General features: G+C 43.1%; 1 protein-coding gene across 1 annotated transcript in view; it reads right to left on the bottom strand.

Moving 5' to 3' along the window:
• SCML4 (Scm polycomb group protein like 4) overlaps window positions 1–21,260 on the bottom strand; it is a 44,385-nt gene that overhangs the window by 6,222 nt on the left and 16,903 nt on the right. Inside the window, exon 5 of the mRNA XM_010403261.3 lies at window positions 7,477–7,743. Coding sequence (XP_010401563.1) covers window positions 7,477–7,743 — 267 coding nt within the window. The remainder of the gene's footprint in view (window positions 1–7,476; window positions 7,744–21,260) is intronic.

Below are 21,260 nucleotides of genomic sequence, written 5' to 3'. Positions count from 1 at the left end.
GAGGCAAACAGAACTGCTGAGGAGAGAAGGGATGAGCTATCCAGAGACATACTGAGCTTATAAAGACAGATGAGATATGTGAGAATCCCCATGCATGACTCAAAACATGATCCTAATGCACATGAGTAAATGTGCTGGGTGGGTTTGGGGCTTATGTAGATTGTCATTCCATTGACTTCAATAGAGCTCTGCTGATCTATAGTGGCTGAGACTCTGCCCATATATGCCCAATAATGGTTTTATGTGCATATTGGTCCTTTCTTCCTTGCCACCGTGCTCATCTTACAGTATAATGTAACAAGGTGTATTTGCAGTTACTCAAAATGTATTTCAGAAAGCAGCAGTGCTATGAATGTGCAAATCTGGTTGATGGTTTTCATAATGAGATGAGATGTAAATATCATGATAATTCCACTCTCATTTGGTAAGTCACTGTTCTGGATACAAAGGACAAGGAAGAGTTGCAGGTCCTTTTAATTAGACAGCGAGGACCAGTGTTCGTATGGACTCAGGTGACTCTGGGCTCTGCTCACAGAATAAATGCAACACACAACGGTACAGACACCATCTGGAGCCTTTGGCATGAAACAATGAAGACAGAGAGTGCAAAACAAATAGGGTAATCTTGGCCAACACCTGGATCATCAGTAACATTGAGGAACTTTGTCAGGGACAAGTGGGAGAACTGAGACTTGTCTTGGAGAGGTATTTCTCCCCTTTACGATCTGTCAGTGGTTTGGATGAGAGCTGATGTGTGGAGGTATTGGGAACTACACCACCTCAAATCAAAGGTCAGGAAAAAGACCAGGCTTTTGCAAACTAGTCAGAAAATGGAGGGAGAAGAGAAAGGTTTGGCTGTGTCCAAAAGATTGCAGAAGTTTCTATGCTACTGCCATAACATGGTCAGAGGAGACGTTGTGCCACTACTCAGAAGCACGGTTTCTCCCTTAAATTTGTATAAATGTAAGGAAAGCCCAGAGGACTTAGCTTGGGGTTTACACTGGGAACAGAAAGGGCAGTCTGCAGCCCAGTGACTCCTGCCTCAAACTGCCCACGAAAGGGCAAAGGGGAGCAGAGAGCCCTGAGTGCAGCTGGGAGCCTTCACAGGTATTGGAAGTATCTGTAATAAAAGGAAGGGGGATGAGAAGAAAAGGTTGAAATGACAGGGGGAATCTATTCACTCCTTTTCAATCTAGCAATCAATAGCATAAATGTGATTTCTGAAAGACAAATATATAAATGACCTTTCTAAAGAGACTGCATGGCTAGAACTATTCCAGACCCCAGCAGGTGAATATAACCCTTTCAAATCCATGCCTGAGGTATAGTATAATATCATAATATAAAAACAAGAATTATGTGTTGATACTAATTCTTCAATACCCCCAGTTTGCAGCAAAATATCAGGTTTTGGCTGGTGACTCTGGAAACAATCTGGTTTTCCATATATTTTACAATTTATTTTGTTGATTAATCTCTTTGGCTTTTTAACATTATAATTTACACATCTGAGTGTAATTTCTCTATTTACAAAAGAAAATAGATAATTTCATGTCTACACAAAGGCATGGGGTTTCTTTCAATAGCATCACTTTGGTGAAAGATTACATTAAGCAAGAAAGTGTTTGATGGCAGCAGGGCAAGTACTATACATTTTTTTCATATCTGAAGGTATTCACACTTAACCTAAGAATTAGATAAATGAGGAAGTCTCATGTCTCCTGGGTATCCTATGCCATCCTGTCATCAGAATTAATCAAGATGATAATGAATACTCAGATTACAAAGAGATGGGAGTGCTTGCGACCAATAATTATTTTTAGAGATCATAATCTAGGTCAAATCCAATTTCCTGTTTTTGACAGGTGGCAAAAATTTGTCAAATTAATGGAATGGGATATGGAAATTTAGGTAATCAGAGGGAAGCACTTTCCCCTCCTGCCTCAAATGATATTGGGGAAGGACAGTGAAGAGGTTCCTCTGCAGGGGAATGTCTCCAGGCGTCCTAGTCAAGACCATTGACCACACAGAAACAGCTGGAATTACCAGCTCAGTGGCAAAAGCTGAGTAAAGCTGAGGGAAAGAGGTAGCCTGGCTCAGTCTGAGTTTTCACCCCACACAGGCTTTTCTCTGCCACTCATCGCTAACCTCTGGACCTTCCTGAGAAGGAGAATGGAGACAGAGCCAACAGCCAAATGACTGCAGAGGCATGACAAGGAAATAAAATGCTAAAATGGAGTTAAACCTGCAAAAGAAGGAAAGACAAATAACAGACTCCCTAAATATGTTCTTGGCAAACAAACAGAGCCCAGAGGGAGTACAGTCATTGATAGATAAGAGTGGAAAGGGAGTGACAGATGAACTTTAATATTGCTGCAGGCCTAAATGATTTCTTTGCCTCAGGGGAAGGGGGTGGGAATGAAATTTTAAAAGGTTCTCTCTGATTGCACTGGAGCAGATAATAAGGAGCAGCAGATCTACTGAAACTAAGCAGAAGTAGCAGACCCTCAAAGGTGCAGAGAAATGGGAATTATTTAAAAAACAAACCACCCCCCACAATAAAGAAGGAAAGGAGGAAGGCTTTAAGATAATTTTCTAAAAATCTAGGGCACACCAAGCAGGAGAAGAAGAGATGCATCAGAAAAGCAGGCATCTGAGAGAACACAACTACAGGATATTTGGGGTGGGGCAGGGTATTCACAGGCCACGATCAGCAGAGAGCTCTGCAGAAAAGATCAGGCTCAGCACATCTGCACTGGCCGGCGCTGGCAGGACATGTCTGGCACCACCTGGCTGGTGTCCTTCACCTTGCAGCACCTCACAGAAGAGTGCCTGTCCCACCAGCGCAGCAGCTGCTCCCACTGACAGCGTGGCACGCACTGTGCAGGGATGCAACATCGCAGGTGCTCCTCCGCCCGCTGCAAGAGCAGCCCAGCATCCAGCTGCATGAGACGTGGCCATGGACATTAAATATTTATCTGGGCTTTCCTTGCTTTGCCTCTCTTTTGTAGGGGAAACAAAAAGGCAGCTCACTGAAAGCACTGACATTTTCGGACTGAAATGTCCTCAAAAATTAGCAGGCAGGCTGTATTTGCTGAATATGGTGCTGAGGCTCACAATGCCAGCAGCAGCTCCTTTCCCTTGGGGAAGTGCTGGATGTCTCCCATGAGCCGCTTGCAGCATTATTCTGGAAAAAGAGAAATTTCAACCCCCATGCCCCCAGATGTTTTCAGGAAATCTATGTACTAATAAGTAGGACTGCCTCTTTAACAAAGACCCTCAGGTGATAATAATTAACTGCTAATACTGGATAATAAAATCTCCATAAAAATAACAAGCTACAGGGCAAGGTTAAGGTTATTATATTGTGGTTGAACACACAATTCTTCATACTTGGAATAAAGGCTTTGTCTGTTATGTAAGCAGGCTTGGAAAGGTTTATGGTGTCCTTGACTATTCCTTCCCTAATTTAAAAGCTTCAATTTGGCAAATGATGACAGGAAAGTGCATGTTTATCTGTTTGCAGCTCCAACTGGCTTTCTGAAATGAGACTTTTTTTTTCTTTTTTTTTTTTCAGAATTTTTTAGCATAATCAAGGAGAATTAGGCATCAAGCTTCCGATCGCATTAATGAGAGCTTTGAGGTTTAATCTCATCCATTCCGCTTGAAAGACATGTTCTGCTATGCACTGAGATATGTTTTATGATTATGGCTTTTTCCATGATATTTGCCCACCATGATAAATAAGGCAAGCTATTTTTCAAACCTACCCATAAATAAACAGGATTGGTTTGAGGTTTCAGAGATAAATTCTTCCTCTTTTTAATAAGCCCATCTCTGCCTCATAAGTATACAAACTGAAGAGGATAAGAACAGAGACTGACATGCACCACTTACTCATCTTTGCTTACTTGTGATTCAGCAACATATAAATTATGCCTAAAAAGAAGAAAAACACATGCACAGATTCCAAAGACCTTTGCAAGAGAGACTTTGTGAAGAAAGTAATCAAACTCCAGTGTGGCTACACTAAGACAATTGCAGAAAGGTGTATTTTAAAAGTCTGGGATTGCCAGTAGAAGTGGAAGCAACATGGTGGGTGAAAACATGATTTCTTTCTGTGAAGTAATACAGTCTCTAATTTTGAGGAGTGAGTAATGCTTTGTAGGACTCTGGTGAGAATTCCAGTGTTACAGAGCTGACACTATGGCAAATAGTGAAAGAGATGAAACCAGGCTGTGACTGGAAACACCACAGTCTTAATGCTTGAAGTGATATCATTACAAATGTGTGGGCACCTTGGCTTCATGGATGTCACTGTGTTGCCCACCACAGCCACAGAAAACTGCCTGGCCATGTCTGAGAGCAAATGCCTCTCCTCTGCCTCAAAGGACCCAGCTTCTGCTACGGACTGCAGAAGAGTGCTGGAGTCTCCAGACAGCATCTGAGAGGATTAGAGGAAGTGTGATGGATGGTGGTGGCATAAACATTTGTTGTCTGTGCTGCCATACACTGGTGGAGCACAGGGGATTGCTACAGGGGATTGTTAGGGACCTTGGTAGCAAACCCTGTATGGGTTTGTGTGCGCCTCTGTGGTACACCCTAATCTACAGTGGGTGATACCAGGACTAATAAATGCCTAAAAACTAGGAAAACCCCAAGAATATCAATGAATCTATAGCCATTTTAATGATGTTCACTGCATACCTTTCCATTTTAGGAAGCCTTTACTGTTGAGCTGGCCAAATGACCCAGAGACCCCAGAGGAGCTAGGTTATGCAAGTGTCAAATGATTGTCACATAAAATTACTAAGCTGTTTTGGGATGACTCCTGTTAACTCCAGGTATTATATGTAGCAGTTTCAAGTCATTTATGACTGCTGATGTCATGGATGCCTGGTTCAAAAGCAATCTCTTCCTCTTTGCCCCTCAAAGTGCTTTAATAAGTTTCAAGCTAGAGAAATACAGGAACCTGTAAAGCCTATTGCATGACCACTTGATGACTTTTTTGTTTATTCAGTTCCGGATAAAAACATGTGCCATATTTCAGCCTTTCATTTTGTAAAGACTGCGAATTTTGTGGGAAGTCATGAAAAGAGACATGGAGGTGTCTCCTGAAGCTTAGCTTCCTGCTCAGGTCTACATGGAGGTTTCACAAGACATTGGCTGAGACTGGGAAAGAGTGACATTCAAAGTCAAAAAAGAAGGGAAAATAATGCAGGTGAACAAGCTTAAGAAGCTCTGATTTTAAGCTTCGGTCCCTTGAACACAGTTTCCGTCCCATGATACCAAGGTTTTTCTCCACACAACACATTCTTATGTACAGAAGTTTTATGTATTCTGAAAATGCACTAAGTATTCAGTAATCCACCAAGTGATTCAGAGAAGAAAAATCTGTGAGGGCTTACTAAGTGTGAATCTACCACCTCTGGTTGAGGAAGTCTGTGAGCCACACATTTCTGAAGGCAGAGAGGGTAGTAGGGATGCACCACCAGCTCTGCATTTATCCCTTTCCTTGGGGTATGCTGCTGTTTCATGCTGGAGACAAGATGTATGGCTAGACAGACCTTTGGTCTGAACTGTCCTGGCTCTTCATACATTCTACAAAGAGATAACGACTGATCCCAAGCAGAACAATAAAGATTTTTAAGGCAAGTAAGTAACAACATTGTTACATCTTGGCTCCTCAAAGCTGCCAACCATAAAGCTTAACAAAAGGGTCCCAGTTCTGCTAGGAGGCTCTAAGGAAGTGGTGGGAGAGGGGTAAATGAATCCTCTGCACAGTGACCCTCTTGTCCTCCCAGGACCTGATTATGCCAGCCTGAGGGGCACTGAATAAGATCTGAAAGGAAATGGCTTTTCATTTCCTTTTATTTGGCACTGAGGCCACCAGTTCCTAGTGGCAGCCTTTTACAAGTTGTTTGCAGTGTATTCCTCTACTATCCACTTTGCTTTGAGTAAAGCTGACTCCGTAAGTAAAGAATGAGATAATTATGAGAACTGAACGCTTATCAGTGGTCTCTATAATAGAGTAACACAGGGCTAAACCAGGGAAGCAACTGTGTGAAAATAATAGCAAAGTCAGTGATGGTTTTGGGTGGGTATTGAATATTAAAGAAGGCAAACTTAGATCAACAAATAAATACATGGATAAATACTTGTAATACATATTTTGGAAGAATAATGTTCTAAAATATTAAATAGTGAAAGTTCAGGAGCAAGAAATAATACAGGTGTTGGGGAGGTGAGGGATGTGGAGGAATTAAGCAAAGATTAAGCAAAGGATACTGGAAAGAGCCTCTGAAATGGCTTCCAAGCAAGAATATGCAGAATCACTTGACATTTCCAAGGGAAATGCAAGGGCAAAAAGACAGTATAATGAGGTAATGGTAGACAAAGGGGCTAGGGGAGCCAGGGGAGCCAGTAATGTTCTGCAAAGATATCAAGATTTGAAAAAAAAACCCCCACTGTTGTGGCAGTAGGTTCCATTAATAAATGAGGAAGGGAAAAAATTAATGACTTTAAAATGGCTGAGACATTCAACTCCTTTGTTAGATCTATCATCAGAACGAAAAATGCATACATGAAGTGTGAATAATTAGTAAGGGGTGAAGACACTGTTGGCATCAGTGCTGATAAAGATCTATTGACTGAGAATTTGGAAAATGCAAACAAAGTTAACTGAAGTCCAGTGAAGTAGCTAACCCATCTGATAAACCTGGGTAATTTCTAGAGGAAAATAAATTGTGGCCAATAGGAACTGTAGCTGACAGGTAGAGCAACTGCCTCAACAAATGTCAATTCTAGCATGGTCACTGGACAAAAATACAAAGAGAGGGAAGAAGAATCAATGAATACAGTGGTTCCCATGGCATTTCTTGAATTTGCAGATAAACTTCTTGTGGCTTTGCTTCCTGAAGAATAAAAGTGCCTGGGGCAGTGAGCTGAATGATTTCAAAAAACACATGTTTTGCTGGGGAGTCTTTTTCAAGCAAAATCTGGCTTGGTTTGTGATTAAAGGGGCAGGATGGGTCACACAGCTAGGAGGGAAAACCTTTTGCTAAAATGCTTTGAGGGAGGCACTAATATTTGGGTTTGCTCTGCATCATGTCTTGTGCACAGCTGGTGTCACATAAGTAACAGGTAGTAGCAGTAGTACTGTAGGCAGTATCAATCTTTGGGAGGAATGCCTTTTATATTAATATCTGCATGTCTAAGCTGATCATAACAGTCATGATTGCCACACAATTACACCTAATACATATGTTTACTTAACAACAGCATTAGAAAACCTTCACCTTTTTACTTAACAGTGAACAGATTGATTTTGTGTTTACAATGAAAGCATGAGTGGTCTGGATGGATTCCATCACAGAACCACCTTACTAATTTTCTTGGGAATTTGGGAAGGAGTTAAGACTCCAGCACAGCACCAGCATTACAGCACACATTGCTAAATGGAAGATGTTGCATTACCACTTCTGTTTCCTTCAAGATAAGCCCCATTCCTCGTTGGGCTGGAGGTCTGATGCCGCAGGCCAGTAGATGAGGACGCCCCTGAAGACATCTGGGCAGGACGATGGCTACAGGAGGAAGAGGAGCCTCCAGCAGGGTGTCCATCTGCAGGACTCTGACGCACGGTGTACACGGAGCCCACGGAACCCAAGGCAGCGTCGGCAGGATCCACACTGTACTGCTTCCTGTTCGGAGGATCAGCCAGGAAGTCCTCAGGTATAACTGTCTCTGCTCAGGAAGCCCAGACACAAAATAAACATCAGTAAAACAGAAACTATTTTAATCAACCCTTGAAATTTTTTTTTTTTTTTTTTGGCTAAAATTCCCATTTTTTTGGTCAGGAAGTGTAACTCCAACTTCCTGTACAGACAGCTGACCCCAGCCAGGAGAGATCCTTGCTGAGAATTAATAAACAATGAAGGGAAACACAACCATTCCAAGTCAGTAGAGTCACAAGGGGGAAAACATGGCTTGATATGTGTCATCTGTGTCAGCATACAACATTATTCTCCGTAAAGTCCTGGGCCAGTGGCTGGCAGGTCCAATTTCCCTCATGGTGCTCCTCAAATACACTGAGAATAAAGGACTGAAAGGAAGGAGGCAGAGGAGGACAATGGAACAGGTAGTTTGTTGTGTTCATAATGCCTGGCAGCCGGTAGGAAGGAGTGAAGGTAATAAACCAAAGCATTCTGGCTGCAATTACCAAAATTAATCAGAAGCATCCTCAGCTGCAGACATCCATCCAGGCCTGGTATCCCACAAGGATATAGGCTTAATGACTGATGAGCACACCCAAGGTTTATCATGGACAGTCATGTGTTACGTGTGAGTCACTTGGACCTAACTCAGGTTCAGGCAAATGTGCCAACATCACAGACAACTGCAAACCATTGCTATGGTTCCTCTCCTCTGCACTGCACTTTTCATGCTATGTAGGAGCTAAATACCTTGTTTTTCAGATTCCTCACAATAAGCCAAATTTTGCATTTTAAGACCTATTTAGAGACTTACACTTGCCTTTACTTGGGAGCCTAACACACAGGCACGAGGTTTGCAGTATGCAGATTTTTTCTGCCATTTCCCCTCAGATTTAGGCTCAGGTCTGTCACTGTTTGGGCTGACACTTCTATGCCTGTATCACTGTCCTCTTCCTCCAGTCTCCTCACATCCAAGTTTTTCCTATTTGCCTTTTTTTTGTCTTCACAAAAGATGGCCACAGGTCTTCCTCCTCCTCTTTCCCACTGCCATTCTCCCTGCAAAACCAGTTGTCCTGTCACCCAGCCGCAGTATCACTACTGAGATACAAGCAGAGCCCTTGGAAACCTCTATGAGATCCCAATCTTCACAGATCCCTGCTGGCAACGTGCACTTTAGTGATTCCCACTCCTACTGGGTGTTAACATCTGGTAGGCAGGGAACCCCTAGTTTAGGGAAGTGCCTTCCTTTGCCCCATAACATTTCTCTGAGCTGTTGAAAAGGCCACTTTCCTCATCATGTGTACTGTCCCTCCAGAGACATCTGAGCAGGGTGAAATTTCCCCCATGGTGCTGCACATCAACTTCCCGGCTTGGGCAATGCTCTCATCCAGCCTTATTGAGTAATAAGAAGAATTAATGCTGTAATTTATGCCATAAGGCACAAACTCCATTGCTAATAGATGCTGAGGCTGTATATTACAGAGTTTTCCTTTTAATTTGCTTTTTCACTCTTTTCCTTAAAAAAAAAAACAAACCATGACTTGGCAGCTGTGTACAGTAGTTGATGTTAAACGAACATGATTTAGTTCAACAACTCAAATACTCAGGAGTTGTGCCATGCCAGCATCTTGGCTTGTGTGTCAGGCCACACCACAGATTTTTGTTACATTGTTTTATTTTATTGCTTCTGTCTTTTAAAATTTTGTCCCATTCTGGGCCAAGGCTGGACTCACCATAAGGCAAACATCAGATTTGAAGGAAAGCTGCAAACGTGAAGTTTCCTCGCTTTTGGGCACTTGCCTTTGCAACTGTAAGGAACTTTCCTTTAGCAAGGCTTTTTTCCCTTAGATGATTTGGATTCTTACAGCATGCATTCAGGTCTCCTGCTGCTTTCTGCCAGGGATTTCTGAGCTTGATTCTCATACAAATAGAGATAGGGTGTAATTCAATTGAATTCAAGGGAGTTCAGATAACGTAACACATCAGAGAAATGGGAATCAGACACTCTGAACCTTTCTCCCTAACCTCCGACAGATGCCAAAATTATATAGCGATTGAGCTAAATACCTTGCTTTTCAAACTCCTCCCAATAAACCAAAGAAAATCCAATCAAGCCTCCTCATTCAAAGGAATTTAATTACTGTGTAGAACACTTGCAATAAAAGCCTCTTATGCATAAAGAAGATGGCTCTTTCTGCAGCATCCTGCCTGCACTGCATGGAATAATTATGCCTCTTGTGAATCATTACCTCTTTATTCCAGGAAAAGAATGCTCTTTTAATATGATTACAATATGAAGAAGACATAGACTATCAAAACAACAAACAGCACATTAAAAGAGCCCTGCTAAATAAACAGCATACAGCTTTTATTGCTATGGATGTAAATTACTCCAAAATTTTTGAGCAGACACCGGGGATTTTTTGATGGATGTCAGACTGTCTCAACAGTCTGTGTGAAATAAGACATGTGCAGATATAATCTCCCTGTGGAAGGACACCCATGAATTGTGTACAAGACTATAACAAGGAGCTAATCTCCATCACTTCTGTTCCTAACCTTGCCTAAGACTCTTTTCTTGACCTAGATCAATTTATTCCACATCTCTGCTTTGGGCTCCAAAATGGGAGTAATGATGCCTATTGCCATGGAGCAAGCCGGAGCCTCTGCTCATTACTGTATGAAACATTCCCCAGTGGAAGGTGCTCTGGGAATTTGAAAAGTCATATCAATGTCTTCATTGGACTGGGGGGGAGCAGGGATCGTCTCAAGCGGCCCACTGCCCAGAAACTAAAAAACCCCATGGAAGCTCTTTGTGTTCCTATTTTTCCAGCTCTTTGTTTGTACCACAGAGAAGGTGCACGAGTTGAGGTTCCACTGATGATGTGCATGAAAATATCTGCATTTTGTAAGCTCCCAGAAGGCTTTGTAGAGTGTATGGCCATCACAGCTTCTAATCCCACTTTGGCCAATTAGGAAAAAAACATCTTTTCTAAGACAATAGAAGAAAATATAAGCCTCTATTGGGGTTGAAAATGCAACAGTTCATAAATCTGTAGCTTAGCCCTTCTGTATTCTGTCGCAGTTTCATATTTTATTTTGTAGGTAGTCAGTTCCACATATTAGTGAGAAACTAGTACAAAATGCTTTAAAACAGGATTTATGAGAAAGCTGCTTCAAGCTTTTGCTCTGAGCACAGTAATCTCTGTTACAACTGCTCACCACCCTGAGATGCTTGAGCCATTTTGGCGTACTTTTCCTTTCCACGAATGGTCCACAGGCAGCTGGATTAAAAAGCCCAAGGCTGTTACATCCTGCACACCTTAAAATGCAATGAAGGAGAGAAAAAAGCCACAGTTGCCTTCCCAATTTAAAAATGCACATTTCTTTAGCTGAGCTTCTTAAAAGTAGCAGTCTGTAAGATTCCTAGCCAAATTCCTCAAGATGGGTCAGCTGAGAGTTAAAAGAGCCTGAGAATCTGCAGCTAACATCCCAGGTCTGCTGCAAACCTCTGGAGTGACCTTGGTCAGGTTATCTGTCATCTGTGGACCTCAGCTCTCCGTTAGGATGAAGGAAAATACTTGTTTTGTCTCTCACTTCTGTAACACATTGAGTTCTTTGCCCCAGCAGTATCCATTTACCACTGCAGAGTGCCACATGGATGCATAGTGCCCGTGTGAAAGCAGAACACAAACACTGGGCCTTTGGTAGCATCTGGGAATAGAGACACTCCAGAAAGACAGAAGAATTGACCCTCATTGTACATCAGGGAAGCAAATGAAAATCAATTTCAAGTCAAGCAGGAAATGAAGAAGAGTATATACACAGGAAAGATGATCCCTAGCTGACCTTCTCCTCAGCAGATCTAATCTCTTACTTTTTCTTCTACATCTTAAAAAAAGCCCAAACTTAGTTTGTTAGAATCTCTCCTATAAGCAAAAGCTCCTTCTGCACTGCAGAGACACTATTCTACCTTCTCTCTTCCCAGGCCAAACATGTCTTGTGCCACTTTCCTCACCTGCTGCTGCTCCCACATCACTGCTCACGTTACATCCTTCTCTCCCTTTGCCTCTCTCAGGCTCCATTCCCTTATACCTCCCACCTGCTCCCCCCTCTATTCTTCCCCATCACCTCTTCCTACTTCTGTCATATTAGCACTATCTTGACTTTGTTCTAACACTGCTTTCCTGCACCTACAACATCACCCTTTTCCCATTTTGCCGTATTTCCCTATCTCTCTTTTCTATTTTTCCTCCTTCCACACATATGATTTTCATAGCCATTTTCTCCCCACGCTGTTCCCCTTGCACCCGTCTCACACTTCCATTGATCCAGCTTTCCCTTTCCTAATTGTAGGAACCCAGAGTGCAGAGAATATTTCTCTGCCTGTTTTGAAGGGTTTTACCCCCCTGAACAACACTGTTTTTGACCTCCGTCCTTGGAAAAAACTGCCTACTATTAGAAAATAATTAGAAACTACACTGGTGTAAATTAGGTGATAGACTACCATGTAAGATTGTCACATTTTCACATTTCACATTGTGAAAAATTTAGAGGTTTTGGGTTTGTTAATGTAGTAAATAGATAAAAGCAAAAACCATCAAAATGGAGGATTGTTGTTGTTCTCCAAACCTTCTTCTTCTACTACTCTGTATTCTGCAGTAAAAGTAGTTTGGGATGATTGGACAAAGAATTCCACAGTTTCTGGCTGCGTTACTAAATAATTGGTAGAAAAATAAAAATAATGTATGTTTTTAGTAACCATTGGTTGATTTACCTTTAAAAAGGCCATTTAATCTTGATAATTCGGCTTTCTCCTGAATTCTCTGCTTTGTGCTATGTCTGGGTCACGCTAATGACTCTGTTTCTCTGATAAGACTTAATAAACAACTATCTAGAAGCAGTGAAGGCTGAGAGTCCCGTTTGTCTCTCGAATTCCTGGCAAGGACTTTAAAAACTCTATCCCATCAGGAGAGGCATAATTACGGCACGGTCAGTGCCACTAATATTCCCATGCCTTTTCCTGGGTTCATTCCCGGATTGCTGCTTGGACAGCAGAGCCCAAGGTCAGGGCAGTGAACTGGGAGCAGAGTCCCTTTTCACAGTTAACAGGCCATATCCTGCACGGCCAGGAAGTGGCTGCTTCTGGGTGAAGGCTGCATGGGGCACTGCTGGAGACCCACACCCCCTGCTCTGAGCATGCTGGACACTGATCCCCAAGCCAGGGAGGTCCTCTTTTACACACCAGTAGCTTCTCAGGACACCTGCCCTTCCTTCTAGGACAATACTTTAATGTAATTTCATAACCTTTTACTTTACCACCTGCAATGCTCAATCATTTGTATTTGCTTTAATTAAATTCCTCATTAACTTCTTTTCCTTACAGTCAATACAGATTTATTTCTGTCTTTCTTTTCTCTGCCCCCACTATTCCTTTTTTGTGTCGTCTCCTATTCCTCATATCATTTAGTGATGGGCTTTGCCCTCTGACCCTTCCCTGTACCTTTTAAAGTGCTACCATATATTGTCTATAATGGGTTGACCAGATGTGAACTCCATATTTTAAGCAGCATGATATCATAGCTTCCTCAGACCTCTCCTTTCTCCCAGCCAGGGACGGCCTTTTTTCATCTCCCAGTCATTTTGAGATGAGCCAGTCACAGTGTCAAAATCCTGTTGAGAGACTCTGTCTTTGTATGGTTTTATCTTTGCCTGTATTTTACAGTTCCTGAGCCTGGCTCCAGCTCCAGGCACAAGGATGGCATTTGCCCTATCTGGGAGGTGGGAGGGGAGGGGACAGTTTTAAGCAGCAGCTTAGAAACCCTGCATCTCAGCCTTGATGAAAGGAAAAACAGAAGTGGGGAAACACAAAAAGGAAATGCTGAAATGCAGAAGGAAATCCTTCAGATGAGTTTAACCAGCAGTTCAATCTTAGTGTAAGCCAGAGAGGGAGAGAGCAGAAAGATATAAACAGTGCTTAAGATTGGGAAAGATATGCTTTGGCTCTAAATCGCTATCTTCTGTTTTAAACATCAACTCTTAAAAGATTTTAGAAGACGTTTTTCTGTGCCTTCCAAACAGACTCACACATTTCTGTCCAGTCAGGAATGTACCACGGCCCTTGTCTTCCCTGTAGTTTGAGCCTGCATGCATCTATCTAAAGATAAGAGCCTCCTGTGATAGATTAAGACTTTCCAGTTCTGCCTGCTGTGATTTACTCTTGGATTACAGCACCAGCCCATTCCTTTTAGCTCCATTGCCCATCCAGACATGCAGCACAATGAAAATATGATGTCACCCCTTAGCAGATGTTTCCGTACCATGTCAACACCACTCTCTGGTGCATGCATCTGCACCCTACACAGCTGGCCAAGGACCAGACCTTTTCCACACCAACCCGTGGCTGCCACAGTTTGCCTGGACAACGAAAACATTACAGGGAGTGACATCTGGTTTGTGGCAGCAGAGCCAAGCTGCTTGCTGCTTGCCAAGGCGGAGTGGCATGGCGACACCTCCCCAAGGAGTCACAGCATCCCTGAGGCTGCTGCAGAGAGGCAGTGAGTGAGCAGGCAGCCCAGGGCATCCGCCAACAGCGGGTCAGGGCTGTCACGCCTGTGGTTTTCAGTTTACGGGGGAACTTTTGCATGGGTTATAGGAACACACAGTGGCATCCACAGGGGAAAAAAAGGGGGGCTTAGTAGTCAGCCAGAACAGGAAAATGTAAATATGCCTCATTCACTTGTGAATGCAGATATTATGAACACTGAAACTATGGTCACACTGTGGAGATAAAACCTGCAATGAATTCTCCAGGGTTTAGTCTGAGGCTTTACTGCACTGTGTATCATCTAGCTGTGTCCTAGCCGCTAAAAAATATTTTGCAGTAACTGAAATGCTGAGTCCCCAAGGAGAAGCTGCCAGTCAGTTAACATCAAGAATCTAAATTTTTTAGAGAATTTTCCAAAATCCAATGTTGTCCTGATTAGGTCCTCAGCACAAGCAATTTTTTTTTCATTATTTAAACAATTTCCCTTGAGTGTTTGCAGCCCAGACAACAGCCACATTGTGTTTAATGCAGTAGAACCAGGGAATGAAACCAGCTGGGAACAGATCAACATGGTTTTATTGTCCAAACTGAATAAAAAGGTAGAGTAAATTCTAAAGGTAGCTGCTGACAAATACATTAGATTTAATAATAAAAGGTGCTCGTGTGAATAAATAACCCATTGAGGAATTTTTTCCATTTTTAAAGTGCTTGGGGAGGATTGAGCAAATGTATTTTGTTACAATGGAGAGGTTTTAGTCCTATGTTACAGCACAAGCAAATTGTTTAGGCACACCCATGAGTGAAGGCAAAGGGATTTCAATGACACAGAGATCTAGGCTGTAGAAAAAGTCTTCCTTTGGTCTCTTCCACCTGATTTCAGACCTGCTCCTCCTTTCTCTTCCCTTCTCCCTTGCCTTTATGTTATACCAAAGTGTACATCATGAAAAGAAGATTTATCAGGGTTGTATAGTTTTGCGTCTCAGCACAGCAATGGATCTGCAATGGCAGAGGGAGATGGGAGAGGCTGCGATCGATCTTTCCAGTTTCCAGCTTCTAGCAGTAGCTAGAGGGGTTTTTTATCAAGGTAGTTTATAATGCACTCTGTATCCCTATAAATCAGCATTGATAGAAGTCACAAAAAGCTGTATATAGAATAGACTAGATGAAAATGACTGTGTTATTTGAAAATTTCACGGCATTATATACTGGGATTCTCTGCAGATGAAGTACTTAGTGCATTTCTGTTTTGCTACCACCATGATGAATATCCCTGAATCACATTGCTTAGCACTGGCTTAAAATATTTAACAGTAATTTTTTTATTGTTTGAAAAACAAATCATTTGAGATACAAGAAGTGAGATGTCTATACCAAAATGCAGTAACTGTAAAATAAGCTGTGTTTGCTCATTAATAAATATAATAATCTCAGCCAGAAATTAGGTAGAATAGTATATATAATGCATGAGCCTGTGCATGTGTTTGTATGCAGGTATAAGATCTTTTATAAAGTCTTTGCTTCACCTCTCCCTGCTCAGTGCTGCTGCCCTGCTTAACTTTCTGGTATTTCTTCTGCCATGTAAGTACAACACATCTGCGCCCTGAAGTCTTAGTTCCCCTTCACAAAACCTTTCTTTTCCCGTCTTCTCTGCTGCTTCTCCTGACGTCCCCAGTTGACCTCAATCCCAGCAGCTAGGAACTCACCAATTCCCCTTTGTCAAGCCCTTTTATCCCCTCCTCTTTCCATGATCCTACAGAGCCAGTTTTCCTCCACACCACTGTGCTGCACTGTGCCATGCTGCTGGGGAGCAGGGCTTACCCTGGGACTCCATCCTAGGACTCATCCCCAGCCTCACTGTGTTTTCCTTAAATCCAGCTTCTCTGATGAAGACCATCAAGCCACTGCCACCTTTTTGTTTAAGTCACTTCTGTAACCTTATCTCTTCCATGAAGAAAGCCACCATAAAGTACCTGATTCCCCAAGCCACCATTTGCAGCTTATTTTCAGTCACAGGATGTACTTCTCCTTCCCAGATGCTGCTGGTGGTGGAACTCCTTGCCTTGCACCCTTACCTTGCTCACTGCTGCCCAAGGCCAGCACGGTCCCAGCACAAACAGCACATCACCACCAACAATTTGCTTCTGGTACTTTCTTAACTGTTTTAATCCCCTGCTTTGCACTCATTTTGCCAGCAGATTAATGTTCTTCAGGCAGATGCTGTGTGTTGCTACTATCTGAAAGGCATTTTGATGTACTCTGTATAATTACTGCAAACAAATAAATCCTAAGGAATTGGGGAGCACTGTTGATTAAACAGTGGCCAAGACTTTTCAAGAACAAACAGTGAATGTTTTATTTCCATGGAAATGGAAATGCCACTGTGTGTGGGTTTCCATTTGTTTTGTAGTGAACTGGGAAAGGATAGAGAGAAACAGAAGGTAGATAAAGACAGATAAGGGAGAGATGACGATGAAAGGTTGAAAAAGAGAGCAACATGAGGAAGGTGAAAAACTGAGCTGAAAAACTGAAGAACATCCAAGCAAAAATCAGCAATATTCCACAAAAAAAATCTGAATCTTGTTTGAAACCTGTCAAATTGAAACAGCCTAAATACCAGACTCCCTTTCCCCACTCTCAGCTGTCTGCTTCCTGCCACGGAGGTGCAAGCCCAGGCCCTGCCATAGGCACCATGTACCAGGCAGTCCCAGAAGCAAGGGCCTTCTCATCCAGATTCACAAGCAAAAGTTCTACTCTCTTCCAAAACCTTTCTTATTTTATCTTTTACTTAATAAGCACTGGATCTTGAGGTTCACCTTTTTTCCCACTCACGTCTTTGAAAAACCAGGTTTCATGTTGGCTTATGCTCACAGCACTTGCATAGGTTTCTCATCACAAGTTCTGGCTTGTGGCCTGCTCATCTGACTGCTTGAAATACTGGTATATTGGATCACAGGTATTTGGGTCAATATTTTAAAAGCTTAGGAATGGAAATTCCTGTTTCAACTTTAATTTAAGATATTTAAAATAAAAGCCTGGACTGCTAACTTCAGGTATCTCCTAAAGGAATCATACAGCCCTAGGGAAAAGTCTTAACTAGCTAAAACAAAGTTAAAGCTAAACCTGGAGCTAAAACAGAATAACAATCACATGATTCACCTGACTGGGGCTCTGAGAGTATCCATGCTTCCTCCACGTGACTCTGCTTGTAAAGTTTGAATTAAATGCTTATACCCAGGGGTATTTTTTTCTGTAGTGGATATGATCTCATCCATCATGCTTTATGCATTTATGCCTATCATTTCATCCACTTTCCTTATGCATACCCTTTGATATGGAGAAATAAAGCATCCTTAAATTCTATTTCATAGCTCAGCTCTCTTTTCTAACATCCATGGCTGCAGCCCAGGCAATATCCAGCACTGTCGGTGTCTGTGCCATGGCACTGAGCACATCTTGGGATGAAGGATGAAAGGGCCTTTGGGCTTTTCCTTATTCACTGCTGAGGGCAGGGGGGCTACCCCCACCAGGGGTAACTTTTCGAAAGGGATGAATTTTCTTGCACCCCCTCAAGTCAGTGAAGGTAAAACAGCCCAGCAGAATGTGGGAAGGAGGAGTTCTCTTGGGCTGTCTGCTTACAGCTTCATTGCTTAGCACCCACAAGGACATACAATTTCATAAACTTAAAGGAACAGAAAGGGAGTCTTTCTTCATTTGTGAGTTAGCAAACAGTAATCTCACAACTTAAAGGTCAGAAAGTTCAATTTAGCCAATTCTGACAATTCTATAGAGTCCAGGCAAAATACATCACAGCTGAATTTTCTCTCTTCCATTCATCTCTTATTTTTCTTCCTGCCAGGATTTTCTCCTTAGTGTACATTTTATTAGTTTCTTCTGATCTAGGTTTAAAGGGTCTGAATGCTAAAGCCTCTGCTACCACCCTCATGAAACCCCTCCACAGGAGCACTGACTGACCCTCTCTTTTCTTTCAACTCTGTGCCTTTACTTCCTATCCGTTGGACCATCCCAAACTGTTCCTGTCCCTCCCCAGGTTTCTGGGCTACAGCATGCAGCTCCAGCTGCAGTTGCCTCTCCTTTGGCTCTTCCACAGAGTTACCACCCTGGACACCTCATTTCAGGAAGCCAGTCCTCAGGATGGTGCTCCAGCTGCAAGCAGGACCTCAGCACAGGGGTCCTTGGTGGGATGTCTTGCCCTGTGGCCAGTTGTGTCAGGTGGGGAGGGAGAAGGCACCCAGCCTGCTGATGGATGGATGGATGGATGGATGGATGGAAGGAAGGAAGGAAGGAAGGAAGGAAGGAAGGAAGGAAGGAAGGAAGGAAGGAGGGAAGGAAGCCATCCCAGCCTTTCTCAACTGTACTGCAGGTTCTGCCATCAATCTAAAAGCCCCAAAGACCATATAAGCTTTTTATATTATACTTTGTTGTGGCTGGATGGCTCTGCTCCCTCTTTAAGAGTGACCTTAATGTTTTATTTATTGTTTAAAGGATAATGATTGTGGTAGAGGAATATATGAGGCAATAAATGGCCTTTGCAGGTAATTAAATGCTGAGGAGAGCTGAAGCTATTGATAGCCATAAAAGCCATTTATTCCGAGTGTGCTGAGAAGCCAGGAGCACTGTTCCTCTTAGCATGCAACAAGAGAAGATTAAACAAGCCATGGTACTAGAAAGGGGAAAGACAACATTTTTCTTACCCTCTCAGGGCTTGAAACTTCTGAGCTGCTGTTTATTTGGTGCTTGCGACAGAAAATATCGATTGTAATAATATGTGGTTTTCTATCATATTATTCTTTTTTTCCTAGCTGTTTTAGAAGGGCTTTGCACATGTTGGCAAGAATTATTGCCCTCATTCAACAAATAATCAAATAAAGGCACAGCAGGGAAGAGTGGCTTGCCCACATAGTCAATGGGAATGTCTCTTATAAAAATCCAGTTCCCAGGCCAGTGTCTTGCCTACTTAGTCACGCTCCCATTGTGCATTGCTATTGTGCTTGCCATATCAGCTTTTCAAGGGCTTGTGGACAGGAGAAGCCCACCTTCCTATAGACAGAGGCACTAGCATACTGCTGTGTTTCTGCTCCATATAGATCCCTACTTCCAGCCAGTGCCACAAGAAGAGGCGTTGTTCTCCCATGAACAGTGGTAGGGAACTCCATATGCTATCTACATATTCAAATTTGACTTGGCCATGGGGAGAACAGCAAGGCTGAGGTACCTTATTCACAGACCTTCCCATCTTCCTCTGTGATAAGAATGATCCAGGGTGGCCACAGAAGTTCCTGCATAAAGAAAGTTTTTTTGCAGCCATGCTCTGTGTGGAGACATCAACTGTCTAGCAGCCCAAAATAGCCAAATGCCAAGGTTTGAGACAGAAGGAGCAAGGAAAGGATTGACTGAAAGGGAAAATAGATGTTTATCAAAGTTCATGTTTCCCACATAAGAGAAACCTCTTCCATTTCTGTGCCCACCAATAGGCTAGCCAGAAGTTTTTTAGCAAATATGACTTCCTCTGAAAAATAATCTAGTACTCATAGGTGCATGTCAACAGTATGTACATGTCCTAGAAATGTCCCTTTTGCATGCTCCCATCTAAGCCTCCATTAGCTGAGCACAAGGCAAATGGTGAAATCTGAACACAGAGTGGAGGTGCTTCACAGGATCTCTGTTGGCTTCCCACCATGTAGCCCCTGCCACACCTCTCCGAGTTTTCTGCACAGGTCACCTAGGTCTTGCCATCATTTTAGCTCAAACTGCTCTACCGCTCCCATGGAAAATTCTGGGGTGCAGGTTCAGAGATGCTTTGAACCCAGGTGCTGTGGGGACAGGTAACATCTCAGGATTTGCTGTAATGTAGACCTGAAGCTGGGCATTTCCCAGATGAAAGCCGGGGAGTCACCCCACAACTGCTCCCCACAAATCACTCTCATGAGCCAGAAAGTCCCTTCACAGCTGAGAAAGAGCCATGGGGAATGTCCCATGTGAGACATGAGACATGTGAGGGCCATTGGCAAGGCGGGCAGAGCGTGGGGCTCAGGTGCAAGGAGGGTAATGCACTGCCAACAAGGCTCATTGCAGAGGCCAGCTCTAGGCACAGCCTGATGAGTGTGCACTTCGTAGGCATGTAAAACATAGTTGTAAGTGATACATGCATATGTCAACAAATCCCACCTGGCCTGTACACAGCCATTAGCATCTGGCAGCTTGCTGTGAGCACAGGTGAATTATGGCTTAGGGGCATGTGCTTTGGGGCAAGGTTAAAAGGTGACTCCTGCATGGTGTAAGTGGATTAATATGGCTGGACACGATGCCGGCTTCTCCTCTCACTTCTAACGGTGTAAATCATGAGTAACTGCACCAAAGTCAATACATGGATTAGATTCATTGGTGCAAAGGGGATGAAAAGCACATGATTTTAAAAGAAAGGACATCTCGATTACAAGATGGAGAACAGAAACAATGAAAAATGTGGCTGCTTTGCATGGCTTCCTGTGGTGCTTTATTATGGCCCTGCTCCTTCCAGGCGAGCTTTATCCCAACAGGTGCCCTCCCAGACCTCTGCAGCAGAGCTCCTATGGTCCTCCTTATCACTGCACTATGGGAAACCCAGTCTCTGCTCTGTGTAGCAGAGGAACCCCCATGCTGGCCTTGCTGCAGAGAAATGCTGGCCCCTGGTGAGATGGAAGGAGATTTAGGCAATGCAGCATTAAACATAGACTCAGGGCCTCAATCCAACCTGGCCTTGAATACTTCCAGGGGTGGAGCATCCACAACCTCTGGGAAACCTGTTTCAGTCCCTCACCACTCTCACAGTAAAGAATTTCTTCTTCATATCTAATCTAAACCTACCTGACTAGCCGTGGCTGCCAAGCCCATGCTGCTTCTGGGGCTATTAATTGGACACACACCCACACACGCACACACCCCACCCCACAGTGGGAGACCCATGAAAGAGATGCCTTGCCTACACCCACACCTCCTGTCTA

This window comes from Corvus cornix, chromosome 3 (genome assembly GCF_000738735.6).
Source record: "Corvus cornix cornix isolate S_Up_H32 chromosome 3, ASM73873v5, whole genome shotgun sequence".
Lineage (NCBI taxonomy): Eukaryota > Metazoa > Chordata > Aves > Passeriformes > Corvidae > Corvus > Corvus cornix.
The sequence above is the reverse complement of the archived record's forward strand: the minus strand, read 5'-3'. Positions and strand labels throughout refer to the sequence as shown.